Source organism: Melopsittacus undulatus, chromosome 3 (assembly GCF_012275295.1).
Source record: "Melopsittacus undulatus isolate bMelUnd1 chromosome 3, bMelUnd1.mat.Z, whole genome shotgun sequence".
NCBI classification, from domain to species: domain Eukaryota; kingdom Metazoa; phylum Chordata; class Aves; order Psittaciformes; family Psittaculidae; genus Melopsittacus; species Melopsittacus undulatus.
The window spans coordinates 240,015-259,075 of NC_047529.1; the positions used below are offsets into that span (position 1 = coordinate 240,015).

The window sequence follows — 19,061 nt, forward strand, 5'->3', positions numbered from 1 at the left end:
GAAATAGGCAAACAGAAGAAAAATGGAATAAGAAGAATTTCTGCACTGTTTTTTCTGTCTAAAAAGATTATAATCATCCATCTGTCCAGAACTGTTATTAAGGATTATACTGGAGGAAAAATCATAGGCAGAGAAGCACAGCAAGAACTGTATCTGCTGCAATTTCTCTTGGGACACGTAACCTACATAAGTCCTGAAGAGCAGAGGAACACCTTTCCCTTCTCTCCCTGAACTGTGAGGAAATAACATCTGAGCTCTGCTTTGAAAAGAAAGGACTGAGGAGTCCTTATAAAGATTTCTCTTTTAATAATGATCTATTATGATGACATCTATTTGGGTAGAAATAAAAATAATGCAATTGACTGGATGCAAACTGAAGACTCCTGATTCTTGTTTTCTATCATCCACAGAAAGTATTTTTGAACAGTGATTTTTCCTTTTAAGTAAGGAACAGGAAACACCCCTCTAAACAGAGGGGGCTCTTTCAGAATAAGTACAAAACACTGACAAAGAACCCCACATGGCTCAGCGAAGGCAAGTTCAAATGCACATCAGCTCCTCTCCTACAGCTGAATACCAGCCCCAGTGTGCCTTAACCCCAGCTGCAGGCAGACCCCTGAAGTGGGACACGAGTTGCATGAAAACAGGAGTGTTGTTGTTTAAGCTGAAGCCAGGACAAGGAGTCAGGATGATGATGAGAACCCTGCTAGGGTCCCTCCCTGAAGAAAAAGCCACACTGCAAACTAAGCCCTATGTTTCATCAGCAGATCAACCCAACCTCAAGCTACAGAAGACTGGGTTCCTTTGAGCCCACTGCTGATGGAGGTTCTTGCACTAAATATGTGACTACCTCCTGATTTCTCAGGTAATAATCCCACAAACACACATTGTCACTATGCAAATCCCACTGCTAGAACCGCACGCAGTGTTTATGCAAAACCCACAGCAGACATGCTGCTTATGATCTCAGCACTTGGCTATTGGTATGTATTAAACATTGTCCTGTATTCCAGCTGACAGCAAGTCCTCCTCTGAGCCCTGGCTGCTCATGGAATTTGCAGTACCCATATGGTGCATGCACAAAAGGAAAACAACATCCATGTTTATTGACTTAGAAATTAGTAAGTACAAGTTTGTGGCAGTAAAGGTGATGGCAACACAGATACCTGGAGGTGAGAAAGACAACTGTAAGACTGAGGAGCCAGAAGTAACTGTCATTCCTACCTGGTTCAGTGCAATTTCTGACATAGGGCTGCCCTCCTTCCTCTGGGACATCAGTCGTGTTCTCATTCGTTTGCAGTAGCTGTCTCCCGCTCCATTTGTCATTACTTTCCACAGAATAGCTCAGGGCATCATAACCTAAAGCCAAAGAGTAGCAGATACATGAGACTGCAGAGGGAAGGCAGCCAAAACATTTGCATTTCAAACCCCATATCCCTTGGGTTAAAGACAGCACTGTTTCCAATCCCTCTGGAAAGGCACACTGCCATTAGCTCCACATCCCAGCTAGCCCCAGAAACATCAGGAGTCAGGTTCATTCCACCACAACTTCACAGTTTCATACTAGAAGAGCACCTGGGGTTTCATGAGAAGCTGTAGGCTTCAGTCAGTTTAACACTGCAGAACCACTGCTGTTTTGGATACACACCAAAATAAAACAGAACAAAAACCCTACAAACCACCACACACAGCAAAACCACCTCAACTTAGCACTTCTGTAGCATTTCACCGCTCTTAAGCATCAGCAAAATGCTGCTGAATTTTGCACAGGCTTCTACAACATTTAAGCCATTTCTGTTTAGGTTGCAATCCAACCTGCTGCTGAAGGAGGCCTCAGAATACAGCGCTGGACACAAACGTTTGGCATTCTCAAACCGGCTCTTCCTAAGCCCAACCACGCCATTATCCCCACCCAACACAAACCAAATGAAGCTGGAGAGTGCCTCCGAGTCACTGCAGGAGCTCTCCCTACTCCCAGCCATTAAGAAACATCTGTAAACATCAGGGGCACGTACTTCATATAACACTGAAAAGGGATAAACCAGGAGTCAACCGTTTCAGACCCAGGGGTTAAGTGTGCTCTTCCCCATGTCCTGTCCTCCTAACAAGTGTGTTTGCATACTGACTGACCTCTCGGCTTCCCAACACCAGCCATATGACTTTTGCTCACCCAGTTTCTTTGCCAGCAAGCCCCAGACCTGACTGCAAACCAGCTGTGAACTACTGAAGCTTCAGTGCTACACATGATTAATTGGGAATACCAAGAAAACCCCCAAAACTCTATTCCCAGGTCATCAAACCAGTGAAACAAGAATCACCATCTGGAAGGCAAGGATGGAGCAAAGGGTAGCCAAATAACGAGTCTGACATAGCACATCGTGGGCTCCAGTGAAGGATGAAAGTGGCTAGCACCAGGACTTTGCTGCGGAGAAGCCACAAGGAACTTAAGGGTGAATATTGAGAAGAGAGTGCAGGCAGTGAGAGCTCGACAAGAAACACACCAGAAAGTCAACTCACTGTTTGTACATAACACGTGAAGACACAGCACACCAACCCCAGTGCTCAGCAGCAGCTCAGCACATCACACTGGAGCTGCTCCATGACCAGTGCACAGCCTGGTTTCAGGCACAAGCACACAGCAAGTAACCCCACAAAAGGTAACGCACCACTTTGTCTCATCACTCCTGGCTCTTTGCTTTACTCCCACTTCAGCTTTGCCGTGGTGCTGTGAAACTATTTTAGCTATGTCAACAAAAGCAGCTGGCTGATTTCCATGATGTTCTTGGCACAAGGCTGGTCAGCCTTGGATATGCCATGTCTGCCTCACAAGCTGAACGCATGTGCTCATGTGTCAGTCCTGTGCATCCTATGTAGGTTGAGATTCAAGGAGGAAAATAAACCCTTCTCTTGCATCTGCCTGAGGCAGGCACACAGCCTGAATCAGCTATCTCACAGCAGAGACCTTGAGCACATGCAATAACAAGCAGCACTTGAGAGAGATTTCCATGCACCCATCCATCTTCCCACAAAGCAGAACACAGGCTTTCTCACAAGGATGTTGCTACTGAAGCTGCTCTTCACATACCTATCACTGGTACTGCCCATGGACTGTCTCCTGTGTTGTGGCAGGGCCTGGCTGTCCTGCCCACTGAGAACATGCAACTGTCTGTCCAACATCTATGGAATCTTGAGGACAATGGGAAACAACCGGCTCTACTCCATGCAGGGAATTAATTCACAGCACCAGTGGTCCATGGAGGCAGGAGTCTGCACCCAATGCCTGATGCTGCAAAAACACCTTTAAATCTGAGCTATTCCCTGTTTTGACCAGCACTTTGGAGAGGGATCACAAGCAAAGAGCAGCAGAAAATTCAGATCTAGCGGCAATGTCTCAGATAAAGGATAAAGGGGAAAGTTCTTTGCAGCTCCAAACCCTTTTGTTAGATTTTCTGACTGATTCCATTGAGAGGTGGGCAGCCTGAGACCTCTGTCCTGCCCGTGGCAGCTCTCCTGTCACCCCAATGGGGAGGCAATGCCTGGCCAAGGGCAGCAACGCTCCCATGCTCCCAAGGCAGGCAGGTGTGTGCCTGCCTGAGGAACACACACAGCTGCACCAGCAGCCTCAAGCAACCCTCTCTTCTAAGCAAAAAGTGTTTAACTCAGTGAACTAAGTAGGGGTATTTGAAGCTTCAAGGACTTTCCACTTGTGATGCTTTACAAACTTTAGAGAATGCTGTTTGTTTAGTCTGTGAGCAGGGGCAAGAGCTTCCACTGCAAGCTAAACATACACAAACAGCATCTTCTCAGAAGGAGCACATGCAATACTGCAAAATCAGGCATCTCCCATAACAATAAACATCCTGGTAACCTGAGCTGAGCAGTTCAGCACCACACACAAGCTCTTTCCAAAGCAAAGACTCATCCCCAAGCACCCATTGCTGCACAGACAGAAGGCAGGAGGAGAACCTGCAAGGACTGCAGCACCCACATGTTCTGCACAGACCCTCCTTCTGCCCCAACCCATAATGCCTCTCCCTCCCAGAGGGCAAACCTCTCCGAGTGAGAAGTAGGGAAGAAGAGTCATCTGAGGTGACTTTGGAAGGGGAAAAGCTTAATTTGGCATTAACAATGTTTATAAAGGCTACACTCGGCATTCACACGAATCAGCGTAAATAGCAGCAGAGCTGGTCCATGGGTGAACTTGTTGGGATGTGGCTGTGACTTGCACCGTTAAAAGCTCTCCTCTGGTACCTCCAGGTTCAAGCAGGGTTGGCTGCTCCACAGCAGGACTCGCAATCTGCTGACCCTCAACTCCTGCTTTTGGTGTCTCCTCTCTGAAACACACTTGGCTTGACAGAGCTATAGAAAACAGAAGTTACAGAAACAGAGAGATGCTGTTGCTAAGGTCTGGCCTTCCAAGGATTTCCCTGTGAAAACAGGGACACATCAAGATCCTAACCTTGCTAACAAGGACATTTTCTGACACGTACCGGAGCAGGGGGGTCCACAGGCAGCTCAGTGCCTGGCCCTGGGGCATAGGCTGCACACCCATCCCCTTCACAGGAACCTGGATCTGTGTGCTGGCAGATTCAGTGACAGAACAACTGGTGCCAGCTGTGGTTTAACCCTTCACACATGCACACAGCACAGACCTCACCTGGTGCCTGGATGCAGCAGGCACCACCCTTCTGAGCTGGTAGCATCTCTCCCTGCTTCAGCTGCTGGCACAAGGCACAACCACCACCACCAATGAGTGCTGCAGCACCAGGGACATCACCTCGGCCATAGCATCCCACCATGACCAGGATGACAGCATGCCACCAACACCATGGCCAGACCCAGCTTAAACAGCACCTTCCAATGCCAGTGGGGAGACACTGGAACAGGCTGCCCAAGGAGGCTGTGGCTGCCCCATTCCTGGCAGTGCTCAAGGCCAGGTTGGACACAGGGGCTTGGAGCAGCTGCTCCAGTGGAAGGGGTCCCTGCCCGTGGCAGGGATTGGAGATGGAGGAGCTTTAAGGTCCTTTCCAACCCAAATCATTCTGTGATTCCCACCTGGACTGGTGAGGTCCCCCCTGGGCTGCCACAGAACCACAGCAGGAGCACCAACACCTCAGGCTCACTTGTGGGAAAACACAAGTATATTCTGACCTACAAATATTACACAATCACCTCCTTGGGCCAGCTTCAGAAAGGCAGATCAATGATCACAAGTTCTCTTTGAGAACAAATTTTTGCAACATGTGCTTTTGGCTCCTCAGTTATGATTGTGCAACCCTTGATTCACCTGTTCCAAGGCAGAGCTTATGCTGACTTGAAGCTCCACATCAGCTGCCAAAGGCTGCAGGGCCTCGGCCCTGATGTCACTGAATGAGGGCCCCATCCCTTGATTTCAATGTACACTAAATCACAGTCAGCAAAACGTAGAACAGAATTCCAATATCCTGCAGAGAGGCTACAGGAACAGCAAGGAATGAGCAAAACTCTTCCTTTCAAGGAGAAATAGGAAAGGTTGCAAGAAGAAAGCAAATGTCTTTCTTTCTTTCTGCAGTTATCCAGAACTGGATGATTTTTAATGGGAAGCACGCTGAAGACATTTCTGTCATTTTCTCAGCAGAGGCAAAGACTATTAAACATCCTGCATTAGCTACACTGTCATTTGTTCAGGCCAGTGTACAAATTGGACATTTTTCTTATTAATGTCTTAGCTGCTGGCTTTATAATAAAGTAAAACCATGACATCTTTGAAAACTTTGCTACAATAGACAGTTTTTCCGCAGTTCTGGAGCATGGCATATTTCAAAGCGGATGAATTATGGTTTTCAAGCACTAAACATCACCACAAGGTATTTTCCACAACTCCAGTTACCCAGCACCAGTTTTGCATTACAGACTGAGAACCCAGGTTACGGAGAGCTTATTTGTGCTCCTTCCCAGAGACATTCCCATGGACAATGAGCACACGAGTCATTTTTCCCTATCTCCATGCCTCACTGCAGTTCACAGTACAATAAGGCAATGCAGACAGTGCGTTTCCATGGGCTGTGCCTCTGACAGTGACAGGAAGCACATCAGTGTGTGTGCTCCTGCCCCGGCCGAGCAGGGTGACATTTGCTGGCATCAGGCTCTGCAGCAAGAGCTGAGCTCTTCTACTCACAATCATGAAAGTGAAGTTGAGTGGAACGAAGAACTGACCAAACTGCTCAGAGCTCCTGCAAACACTGTGTGCAACCCAGACCCCATGCACAAACTCAAGAGCTCCTTACGCTACTCCAGAAGCCTCTGTCTGGAGTTTACAACTTCCAGCACTGCAGAAACACAGCTCAACACATCCTATCTGCACTTCTCAGCATGAAGATTCCTACTTTATGATGGGATACAACATCCCTATGCTCCCCGACAGCACACCAATTGCAGACAAGCATATTTATTTCCAGCATAAAGGCACAGGAATCCCAATGAGCCCAAAATACAGCAGGGCATCAGAGCAGACATCCAGTTTCTAACAGGACACAAAGAAACCTGGTGCAGAGCTCAGTGTCCAGCATGACTTGGACAGCTGAATGCAACAAAACCACCCCAATTCACAGCCATAAGACGTGACAAAGGTTAGGTGAGATAAGCTGACAGATGGCAGATTGAAGTTCTTCCCTGTGAGGGTGCTGAGGCGCTGGCACAGGGTGCCCAGAGAAGCTGTGGCTGCCCCATCCCTGGCAGTGCTCAAGGCCAGGTTGGACACAGGGGCTTGGAGCAGCTGCTCCAGTGGAAGGGGTCCCTGCCCGTGGCAGGGGTTGGAGCTGGATGATCTTAAGGTCCATTCCAGCCCAAACCACTCTGTGATTTTACCTGCCTTGCACTCAGCCATATGGCTTCCCATCAAAGACTATTTCCACACAGGTTTACTTAACACAACTACACAGATGAAAACCCTTTTAAATCTTTTTATTGTGCCATAAAGGAGCACAATTGCCTATTTGGACTGGTTCTTAATTCTGGTCCAGTAGCACTGAGTGGCTGTAGACTGGAGGGGACACCACTATGCATGGCACCACACATAAGCAGCCCCTGCCCTACACGCTGCACTATCGAAGCACACAGCAAGCAATACAGCAAACTCACACTAATCCTGAGGCTGAGCATGTAATGCATACACACAGCCTCTCTTCCAAGTGTGTCCCACCACTTGAGGGAGAGAAACTTAGCAGCATCTTTCTCTTCAGGCTGCTGAATAAAAACCAAACACCCCCCACGTCCCCATCACTGAAATCAGGTCATTTCATAGAACCATAGAATAGTTAGGGTTGGAAAGTACCTTAACATCATCTAGTTCCAACCCCCCTGCCATGGGCTTGGCCATAAAGCAATGAGGTCATTTCATCAAAGCCTCCAAAACCATCCATTACACATAATTAGTGGAAAATAACAACAACAACAAATGTTAAGAGGAAGACAACTGGGTGAATCAGGGTCTCAAAATTTGCTAAGGAAAGGTCATGGAATGCTCTTCTGTATCAGGCTGGTGTATGGTGGTACCTCAACACAAGTGTATCACAGTCCTTCTCATCCAGGATGGGGCTAAGTCAGTAGACAAGTTTAAATTAATGGGGGGAGGGTACTAAAAACTACACTGGCATGATGCTCAGCTGGGGGAAACTGGGATAACTCCTTCAGCTCTGGTGCAGGAACTGATTTACAGCAGTGGAGAATGTGGTCCCATAATGCTGAGGACCAGTGAAGGTGCCATGTACTAGTGAGCAGCAAGCTGGAGCAGTGCAAAGCTGACAGGGCCAGCCAAAGGGCCAGATCTATCACCACAGCCTCCCACAAGCACGATGCATTGGTGCCAGGGACTGCTCAGAGCTGGCGGACCCCTCGGCTCTCACAGACAGTGAAGGACCTTCCATGCAGACTGTGGGATCCTGCTCGCCAACACCACAGCCAGCACAGCTCTCCTGAACACGCCTGCTCTCCTCTCATCTGTCCCTTGTTCTGATGGCAGCAGTTTTGGAGGGCCAGTTTTACACATCCCCGTTCCGCTCCCTGAATCATCTCCCTCTCCCTGAAATGTTCCTTCACTGAATACAAAAGGGAAGTATTCCTGGAGAAGAAAAAAGCTGTAACAGCCAAGCACAGGCAGCCTGTTCAGAGAGCAGCAGAGGGGGGAGCAGCAGTGTGGTTACCCCGAGACAGACCAGGGGAATCCTATCAGCAGAGCAGGACTCAGCTGAATTAACCACAGCAGTGCTCGAGTTGCCCTCCTCATCCCTGCCCTGCAGGTAAGTGCCAGGCAACCCCTGCTCACAGGTTTATCAGATCTCCTGCAGGTTGTCACAGCACAATCTGAGCTCAGGATTGCATAAGCAGCTCGTAATTGATTATCTTTCTTTGTAGACTGGTTTGGGAGATGCTTTCCTTTCAAAATCATCAGCAGCAAAGACCATAAATAGAGCATCCTCAGGGGGGAATTAAAATCAAACAAAAACCTCAGAAACGCAGCACCCGGCTTTGAAGAGCAGCCTGTTCCTCACAGCTGATTTCAGAGCTGTATTCCCACATGTGCCGACCTGCATGGGAAAGTGCAGAAGGGCTGGAAAGACCCATCACTGCTATTACTGCTTGTATAACATGAGTAAGACACAGAGGATAGAGCCAGGCACTTAATAGGAGATGGTCCCTGCACCAAAGGCCTCCAAACCTAACTGGGCACAGAGCAAGAGTTGGAGGCACAGCTTGCTTGGAAGAACAGGATGCCTGAGAGCAGCATCACGGTATGCACTCCAGAACCAGGGATCAGCACCTTTCACTGCACAGTATCAGCTCTGCCTCTGTGCACTGCCAGCACCGAGAGCCGCTGATAAGGGACAGGCACAGCTAAGGGAGAGACCTGCAGCCTGCAAACAGTAATGTCAGAGACCTCAGGGTCCCAGTGTAACCAGGCACTGCAGGAGTGTCTTAATGGTGAGCACGACTCACCTGAACACTGCAGCACTGCTCCGGTCACCAGAGCACCAGGACATCTCAGTGCATTCCCTGCTGCCGAGCAGCACCTCACCCCATGCTCACAGACCTCCCCTCCTCACCGCTTCTGCACATCACAGAGGGGTTTGGATTGAAAGGGACCTTAAAAGCTCACCCAGTTCCAACCTGGTCCCGTGGAAGGTGTCCCTGCCCATGGCAGGTGGTCGGAACTGGATGAGCTTTAAGGTCCCTTCCTAATCAGTGATTCTATGAAAGCACTGCCTCTGTATCCCACTTCCCTCACATGCACTCTCATAGGAGCAAGGCGAAAGACCAGGTACACCTCTGAATCAACACAGCCTCCACGCTCCCATGCACTCACCTCAGTTCCAGTGCTCCCACTGCCCTGGACATGGGTGCCACACACTTCCAGACAGATGGTCACCAGCTCTACCCCAGCAAAGAGCACAGGAGCCCACTAAGGGCCTCAAGAAGCTTCTGCCCCTCCCGGTCATCACAAGCCCTCATGAGCAACACATGGGAACAGCACTGCAAACTCAGCCCAGGCAGAGCATGCTCTGAAAGTCAACAACAGCACCACATGGAGAACACTAAAACAGGTGATTTGAGTTACTTTAACTCTGAAAAGCTATTGACCACCTCAAAGTGATATTCCCACATGTGTTCTGCTTGAGTCTGCCTCTGCTCCCAGCCTGAAGGCAAAGAAAACTTTTAGGTCAGGAAGAGCTTTCCTAGAACCCCAGAGTGGTTTGTGTTGGAAGGGACCTTAAAGCTCCTCCAGCTCCAACCCCTGCCACGGGCAGGGACCCCTTCCACTGGAGCAGCTGCTCCAAGCCCCTGTGTCCAACCTAGCCTTGAGCACTGCCAGGGATGGGGCAGCCACAGCTTCTCTGGGCACCCTGTGCCAGCGCCTCAGCACCCTCCCAGGGAACAGCTTCTGCCTCAGAGCTCAGCTCAGTCTGCCCTGTTCTGGCAGGTTCAAGCCGTTCCCCTGCCCAGAGCATCCCCTGCAGTGCTGGCACCCATGGGCACTGCATGAACCTTTGCATCTGGGGGTACTGGGCAGCACCTGCAGCTCTGACCTTCATCACCTGCGGCACTTCATGCAGCAAAGCTTGGGGGATGGAGAAGTATTTTTGCAAGGGATGACAGAATCACAGAATCAGTGAGGTTGGAAAATCCCTTTAAGCTCACCCAGTCCAACCATTCCCAGCCCTGCCAAGGCCACCCCTAACCCATGGCACTGAGGCCTCGTCTCCACGGGCTGTGAACCCTTGCAGGGCCGGTGCCTGCAGCCCTGCCCTGGGCAGCCTGTTCCAATGCCTGAGCACCCTGTGGGGCAGGAATTGTTCCTCAGCTCCATCTAAACCTGCCCTGGTGCAGCTTGAGGCCGGTTCCTCTTGCCCCATCCCTTGTTCCTTGGGAGCAGAGCCCAGCCCCTCCTGGCTCCATCCTCCTGCAGGCACTTGGAGGAGCCATCAGGTCCCCCTGAGCCTTCTCTTCTCCATCTGAACCCCCCAGCTCCCTCAACCGTTCCCCATCTCTTGTGCTCCAGGCCCTGCACCAGCTCCATTGCCCTTCTCTGGCCCTGCTCCAGCCCCTCAAGGTCTCTCTTGGAGTGAGGGGCCCAGAATATAAATACTTTGCAAACTCCCCTCCTGGCTGCCCAAGTCAAAGATAAGCCACACACAAACTGCAGCCTGTAGCCAGAACATGAGGTAATGATTTAAGAGAGGGAAGTTTAATCCCCACTCTGCCACAAACTCACTGTGACCTCAGCCACATGCTCCATGTCATGGATTTCACTCTCCATCTGCCTCAGCTCTGCACAAGACCTGCTTCTCCCTACACGTCTGTGTGATTCTTAGCAGGAGGCAGATGCAGTAACTGAACACAGCACAGCAGTGCTGGAATGGAGAGGAGAGGCTGAAATCTAGACGCTGCATGACACAAACCGAGTTGTTCTGTTTAAGGTACTTAGGCCATCCCTCGTGCTCAGCAGCTAAATGCCAACAGAGCACTTCCCTTTCTCCCCAAAGCAGCAGGAGCCTCATCCCTGCTGCAGAACGCTGAGGACTCAGGCTCACTGCACAAGAAGGGCTTTAAAGGGTGAAGGAACAATGTGCTGCAGCCCTTCAGCCTCTGTGCCGACCCTGGACCACACCACAGGGGTCACACACCCTGGTGCCAAGGGTGCTGAGTATCAGCAGCTCAGCCAGGCACTAGGAAGGTGCATTAACCTGGAGCACACTTCACCTCTTTCACTTGCTTCAAACTCTGAGAAGTCTTCCCAGAATGGATTTTAAGTAACTACACAGATGGGATGCATCCCATTTTACCTTCCCAAAGGGTATGGGTAAAGCCAAAAGCAACAGCATTTTTTCCTCAAGGAAAGCAGAGCAGAAATGAGATGAAACAGTCTCTTTCAAGAACATGAAAGCATGGAAGAACATTGATTTATGAACTCTGTGACATCCTATATTCTTATAGAACAGGCATTTTGATAGCAGCTTTTATTTACAGATAAACAAGAGGGGGTTTAGGAAACACCTGATCACTCAAAAGCTAGCTCTCCAGGTCTGCTAGCTCTCCAGGTCAGTAAAACACCTCCATCTCAGACCGGCAGAAGGTGTAACTCATCTCTAATGCTCACACTCCATGTGAGCCATGGATTTCTGTGTACGCTTCTCCACCATCATGAACAGTGCTGGGGTTAGGCTTGGTTAAGTGAAGATAAAATCTCCTGTTCACTGTCTTGTGCCAAAACTTGCCATTGAAGATGTGATTGCTGCTGGCTTCCCACACTGCTCACTGCCTGTTTGTGCAGAAATCCACGTTTTCTTTATTATTCCTGTCAGCTTGACCATTGCACTGAGCATTCACTCCATGCTTTACACACAAGTGCAAAAGAAACAGTTGAGCACCTGGTGAAAATACCATGTTTAGATATCCCTATGATGCCTCCTGGGATCCAGCTCTAAACTAAACAGTATTTTTCTTATTATAATCTTCACATACCTCTAGGAATTTTCCTCCTTTTTCCTTGGTCATTGCCCTATTCCCCTGCCTACAACACACACGATACTCAAAGTGACAGTTTCCCACTGATCTACACAACAGCACTCCGTATTCTTAACCTTATCCCCTGCCCCCATTTCTCAGGGGTCTCCTCACTGGCACTCTCACACCATTACCATGTCACCAGTTACAATCGGAAGGTCTGGACACTGTCGATGTTTTCTCTGCTGCCTGCCAGGTGTGACTTCCACTGCATCCCAGCACCCTGCACCTCTCCTGACAGAGCTGGTGCCTGTTTCTTCTGACTGTGATGTTCCAGGAATGGGACAATCTCCTAATGCTGCCCAGCTAAGTCTGGTTTTGTCTCTCACTACATCTGTGGCTGCTACAGAGGTGAATTTCAGGGGTATAACAAAGCAGTTTCCTTTGCACTGCCCTGCAGTAGATGTCAGCACTTTTTTTTTCTCCTCCCTTACAAATAGAGGAAGTTTTCAGAGGCACAACAAGAAGATGGGCAATAAATACCCCTCCCTAACACGTCCTCAGGGCAGCTCCTCTCCTTGACACAAGCACCCCCTCCCAGCCACACTGCCTGCCCTTTCCCCTGCAATGGATGTTGGGCAATCCCAAAGTGCATTCAGAACTCCAAAGTTCCCTGCTCCTTCCCTGTTCTGTGTCTCACTGAAACTCTCTCCGAGCTCCCTTTTCTCCTGTCAGCAACCTCCTCAACTCCATTCACCAACCCCCCCAGCTGCCAGCTATCCAAAACACTGGTCAAAAATCTCCCTGAGCCACTGCCCAGAACCTAGGCCCTGGATGGAGCAGTGAAATCAACAGGAAAGGTCCCTCTGACTTCAAAGGGGAGGTGAGGGGAAGGCAAAAAGGGCAAGAATTGCAGCAGTAAGAGTGGGCTATGGATGGCTGCCCAGATCAGCCCAGGCTGCTGCAGCAAACTCACACATCATGGTCTTCTTTTCTCATGGTAGACAGCAAGGAAAAAATTAGCAACTCTGAAATGAGAGTAACATAAAGCTGATTTCCCATCAGTAACAGTGCTACTTTCTTGTCCTGGGTTCAGCAGTAGCAGTCATTTCGCTCCTTCTTAGTAGCTGGTGCAGTGCTGAGTTTTTGACTTTCAGCCTGGCAACAGCGCTGATAACACCGATGGTTTTAGTTGCTACTCAGTAATGTTTACTCTGACCAAGGACCTTCTGAGCCTCATGCTCTGCCAGGGAGGAGGGGAAGCCGAGAGGAAGCAGAGACAGGACATGTGACCCAAACTGACCAAAGGTATTTATAGAATAGTTAGGGTTGGAAAGGACCTTAAGATGATCTAGTTCCAACCCTCTGCCATGGGCAGGGACACCTCACACTAAACCATGGCACCCAAGGCTTCATCCAGCCTGGCCTTGAACACTGCCAGGGATGGAGCATTCACAGCTTCCCTCAGCAACCCAAACCAATTCCATACCACAGCACGTCATGCCCAGTATATAAACTGGGGGCAGTTACCCGGAAGGGTGAGATCACTGCTCAGGTGGGGCTGGGTATCGGTCAGCGGGTGGTTGAACGGTTGTATTCTCTTCCCTTGTTATTTCCCTTATCATTATCATTATTGGTGGTAGCAGCAGTGGTTTGTGTTACACCTTAGTTACTGGACTGTTCCTATCTCAACCCATGGGAGTCACATTCTTTCGTTTCTCCTCCCCATTCCTCCGGGAGCAGGGAGAAGAAGGGGGCAGGAGTGAGCAAGCGGCTGTGTGGTTCTAGGCTGCTGGCTGGGCTTAAACCACAACATTTCTACACAGTTCCAAGATCCTGTGGCTGCTTCAACCTGAAAATCAAGACTTCCCATGGCTGAAGAAGCAGTAATTGAGATCCTCACTGTCACCAAACAGCCCCCTGGCTCTTGGAAGGGTTGGGTGATGTGCTGCAGTAGCACAGCTCTCTGATGAAGATACCTTTTACAGAGCAGTGAAAAATGAGCTGTTTCCAAACCCACGTGACAGAGGCAAACACCTGGTTTGATGGGAGTGTTTTTGTTTTGGCACTGCCACTTCCCCCCACTTATGTATTTCTCTCCTAACTCAGAGCTGACACGACAGAAGAAGAATGGTTGGAGTCAGAGTCAATGCATTTTATTTTGGTTTAGTTTGTCCTCTTTTGTACTTCTAGCAGAATATAATTCTGCAGAATTAAACGTAGTCTCAGAACACCCTAGAGACATGCTGGGAAAGGAAACAGAGCAGCTCTTCCTCCCCCGCCCCTCAAAGAGAAAAGAAACCACGACTTTTCACCAGGAAATACCCCAGGAAATCTTTACAAATCCTTTACAGTTTATGAGAAATGTCACCCTTGCAGCTCTGCTGCACCCTCAGCAGTGAACCCACCCTGCAAGCCAAGGGCCATGTCTGTGCCTGCAGGGGAGCCCCAGCAGAGAGGACCCTGCATCCTAAAGCAGCATCTCCCAGGGTAGTACCAGAGGGCAGCAGCCTCGGCAGGGCCCTGGCCCAGCCCTGGTGCCCACCAGACACCCATTGTTCCTCCAGCTCTGTGGAAAGCCTGGAGCTGACTCCTGAAGGACACAGTCCTGGGGCGGCCAAAAGAGACGGAACAAACAGAAACAGAGCAGAGAAAGGAACCAGGAGCAGGAACAGATCCTGCTCCCTCAGTGAACGTGATGCTCCATGGCTGCTGCATGGAACAGGCCTGCTGGGGCCCTCCAGCAAGCTGGGTCTTGCAAGCACTAAAAATAAGCCACCCCTTTCAGGAAAGAAAGAAAGGAAGGAGAAAAAGAGACTGTCACAAGCCCTGGCTCCTAGTCTGGTGCCTGAACACCCCAATCATGGGGGAGGCTATCACAGATGAACAGAGGAGGGGGTTTTATGCTTCTCTCTACAAAAGATAAAGGACAAGAAATGAATCTTGCAAAAAAATAAGCAAGAGGGAAAAGGGAGCTTTTTTGTGTCCAGTTTCAATACAAACATGGTTTTCAAGTTAAAAAGACTATTTCCCCTTTCCCTTTGCCCTACAACTCTCTTCTTCTTGTGTTTCCTTGCAACAACACTACATAAATCTGCAACTGATTTTTGTTTAATGGTTATTATTTACTGCTTCCACAGTTCTGGAAACATGCACAGGCACTTCGCAGCACAGAGACAAGGTTTCGGCCCCAGAGGATACATCTGCTCTGATATTCAACTCCACTGCACAACACTGAGGCTGGATTTTGTTGTCCTAAAGGCACCCTTTGTGTGCTATGAAACTCAGGAAAGCTTCCTGACAGCCAGCAAGGGAAATACAAAGCAGGGAACCTCACCAACAGATGTGGGAGACCTGCTGGAGGGCAGCCTGGGCATTGCAACCTTCCCACATCTCCTCACCTTGCACTAAAACATCTCATTTAACCATATCCTACACTGGCACAGGTGAAACTGCAGTGGAGCTGCAGTGAGAATGGAGCATAAAACATAATGAAATGAGAGCATGGAGGAGATGGGATATGGAAAATGAGCAGCTGGGGACATGGGTTGGAAGTCAGGCCTTGCAGATGGGCAATACTGCTTCTTTTTCCATTCAGAAAACCCATGAGACTCAACGTCCACCACAAATAAGAACTGCCCGAGGGGAGACTGAGCTGAGCTCTGAGGCAGAAGCTGTTCCCTGGGAGGGTGCTGAGGCGCTGGCACAAGGTGCCCAGAGAAGCTGTGGCTGCCCCATCCCTGGCAGTGCTCAAGGCCAGGTTGGACACAGGGGCTTGGAGCAGCTGCTCTAGTGGAAGGGGTCCCTGCCCGTGGCAGGGGTTGGAGCTGGAGGAGCTTCAAGGTCCCTTCCAACCCAAATCAGTCTGTGACTCTGTGGTTCTATGCTGATGGCAGCTGTTGGCCTCATCACTGATGTTGCACCATTTTCCCTACGAAACTGACCTACCTGCACTAACATATCTCCTTTGTTCCTGCTGTGTGGGGCTCACATTAACACTGGGCAACAAAAGCCACAGAAAGAACCACCACAGGGAGCTCAAGAAGCTGTGAAGGCTCACAACTCACACAGCATCTTAAAGGTCTCCACTCAACCCTGTTCCCTGCCACTGGCCAGCTGGTCTGGGGCTGCCACAACCAGCTAGCCACAGGCAAATAGGCTGTAAGAGCAGGAGAGAACCATCCATCATCCTCCTCATGGAAAGCCTGCTTCTACAAAGCAGGCAGAAGCACAAGGCTTGTATGCTGCTAGACCAGCAGCTCCAGCTCAAGGACAGAAGCAAAGCACTAGTTCCAACCAATCTTCCAGGTGCTATCCCCTATACCAACCCTCAACATCATCCCTCCTCACTAGCTCTCCAGCCAACAAAACATCCCTGTGATTACCATGAACTGTGCCTACCAAGAGTCCCAGCTGTGTGTAGGCTTCTGCCCTCATTCTGACTGATGCATGCGTCACTAAGCCAGGCTGAAAATTACCTTAGTGACATCGAGTCTTTTCCCTGTGGAACCTGCTTAATTAAATATTGAAAGAGCTATTACCTTTCAGGGATGCCTTTGCCCTGTCTGTGTCCATTATTTATAACGTAATGTATTCATTATGCACTTTATCCCATGCTCCTATCTGCTGATCTCATAACAGGCCCTCAAAAACAATTTCGAGCAATTAATCCTACCTTAATTACAGACAAATATATCCGGAAGCCCCAGGACACCTCTTCCTTATATTTATTAGAAGTCAGTAAGCACACCTAGAACTAAACCTGGTAATGAGAAGTGGGACAAAGCCCACCCCCAGCCTCGGGAACCGCGGAGCTGGAGGCACATTTTAAACTGCCACAGTACAACTGCCGGATTTGTCTGTCTGGAAGCAGCAGGATGTGTCCCACCGCAGCCTCCCTGCCATGCCAGGCTCCTCCAGTGCAGCCGCAGCACCAGACGCAGCCTCATCTGCTCTGCTTCCCAGTGCCACCAGCCAGGGCTCAGCCCCGCACTAGAGCCGCTCCTCCTGCCTCCCGCGGGCACAGCATCTTCCCAGTCAACAGGTGGCACCACAGACCTGCCTCGGGTTGTCCCCGGTCCTCTCCCCTGCTGAGCGCCCCGCTCTGCTCCTTACCTTAGCGGATGGGTGCCAGCCCCAGCTGCCCTGAGGGGGACACATGCACCCATGGAGCGGGGCAGGGAGCGCACAGCTGCCTGCCTGCTTGTTGGATGCTGCTCTGTACCACCAGAGTGCCTGAAGCCATGAGCTGTGGGGCTCCCCCTCCAAGAGCCCGGCTCTGCAGCCTTGTGCACGGCTGCTGGCAGCCCCGGCATCGAGCACGGCCCCTCCTGCTCTCCCTCCACATTCATACCAATGTGAGGCTATGGAAAAGACCTTTCAAGGGTTGCAGGAGTGTGAGAAAAGGGGGAAAGAAAAAATGAAAGAATCTCCAGCCACAAGAAGGAAGCACCTCGGAAATTCCCACATTTCTGCTTGTGGAGGAAACACAGTCCATGATCTTGGAAACACAATTTCAGCTCTTCTCTGAAGAGCCTTGCTAATGTACAGGAACAAAATTACAATCATCAGTAACAGTCACATTTCGTGCAACTTCATTGTCTCACCAGAACTAACCTGTATGTTCAGCATCCACACCAGGAGTTCTCACACTACAGAGGAGCTTGTCTTCTGGTCATAGCTGAGCACATGGGTCAGCTCTTGAACGGAGGCACACAGCTCCACAGGGCCCCAAGGATGCAGTGTCCAAGCAGGAAGCAGGCTCTGTTCTGCCTCAGGGGCTCAGCAGGCACCCCAAGTCAGCTGCTGTAAGGGGCTGGAGAGTGCCATGAGTCCAGCATGGACCCTATTTAACTGCTCCACATAGGGAGCCTCTGAGCAAGTGGGGAGAGGGAAAGGGTGCACTGGCAGAGGTGTGCTGCAAACACATACAGCATTCTGTTGCAACAGGACAAGGAGCAATGGGTTTAAATTCAAAATGGGGAGATTGAGTCTAGTTATAAGGAAGAAATCTTTTATAAGTGTGGTGAAACACTGTACAGGTTGTCCACAGAGGTGGTGGATGCCCCATCCTTGGAAATATTCCAGGCCAAGCTGCATGTGGTTCTGAGAAACCTGACCTAATTGGAGATGTCCCTGCTCATTGCAAAGGGCTGACCTAGATGAGTTTTGAAGGTCCCTTCCAATCCAAACTATTCCATGATTCTAAACCATCAATGAAAGCCCAACCAAACAGACCTTAACAAATAACTACAGCTCAAGAGCCCTGTCAGTCCTGATCTTTCCCTTTCTGCCCGAACAAGCAGGAAAGGGAAAACAGAAACAAGGAAGACAGTGGTCTATGATGGCATCTCAATATTCAGAAACACAGAGAACAGAGAACAACTCGTCATGCCCATTCCTGAAAAGAATTTAATGAAACCCCCCCAGACCAGCAAGGACTCAAAGAACAGGATATTTGTCATTCTTGACAACAACAGAGAACACTATCACTGGATTTACACTTGCCCTTACATGTAGGGTCAGGGTGACATTAGCATATGAACCTTCTGAAACATGCTGAAGGGGAAGGTCTGTACTAAGCCTTGACTGAAGTGTGTAGACTCCCTTGCAGCTCAGCCTGTCCCTACAAGCAAAGGATGTGAAGGCACTCCCTGTCCCAAGCGCTCACTACACTCACTCCTTCCACTGGGGAATGCTTCCCTACCTGCTGAAAAGGGCAGACAAAGGCAGACACAAGCCCAAACAGGTCCCAGCACCTCAGCCTTCCTCCTGCGAGATGAGCACAGCACAGCTCAGCCCCTCACTCACTGACAGGGAGGGCATTACCTTCCCGGTAAAATTACAAACTAGGATTTCCAGAGGTATTTTAAGGAATCAGTAACACTATCGGACCAAAAACCTGTTTCTGTTTGACCCACAGACCCTGGTACAAAAGGGTGGTATCCACACCCCACCCGAACAAGGGCTCGGTTGACACTGTCTGTGAGGCTGTAAGAACAGCAGGACCCTCCCCGCAGTACCACACATTCTGTATTTACCCGGAGTGAGACTCTCAGACCCGGGTTAACTCACTGCTCCGT

General features: G+C 49.9%; 1 protein-coding gene across 1 annotated transcript in view; it reads right to left on the bottom strand.

The window, feature by feature from the left end:
• SLC24A3 (solute carrier family 24 member 3) overlaps nucleotides 1-19,061 on the bottom strand; it is a 155,339-nt gene that overhangs the window by 125,029 nt on the left and 11,249 nt on the right. The window contains exon 2 of the mRNA XM_034061044.1: nucleotides 1,225-1,359. Within this exon, the coding sequence (XP_033916935.1) occupies nucleotides 1,225-1,359 (135 nt within the window). The remainder of the gene's footprint in view (nucleotides 1-1,224; nucleotides 1,360-19,061) is intronic.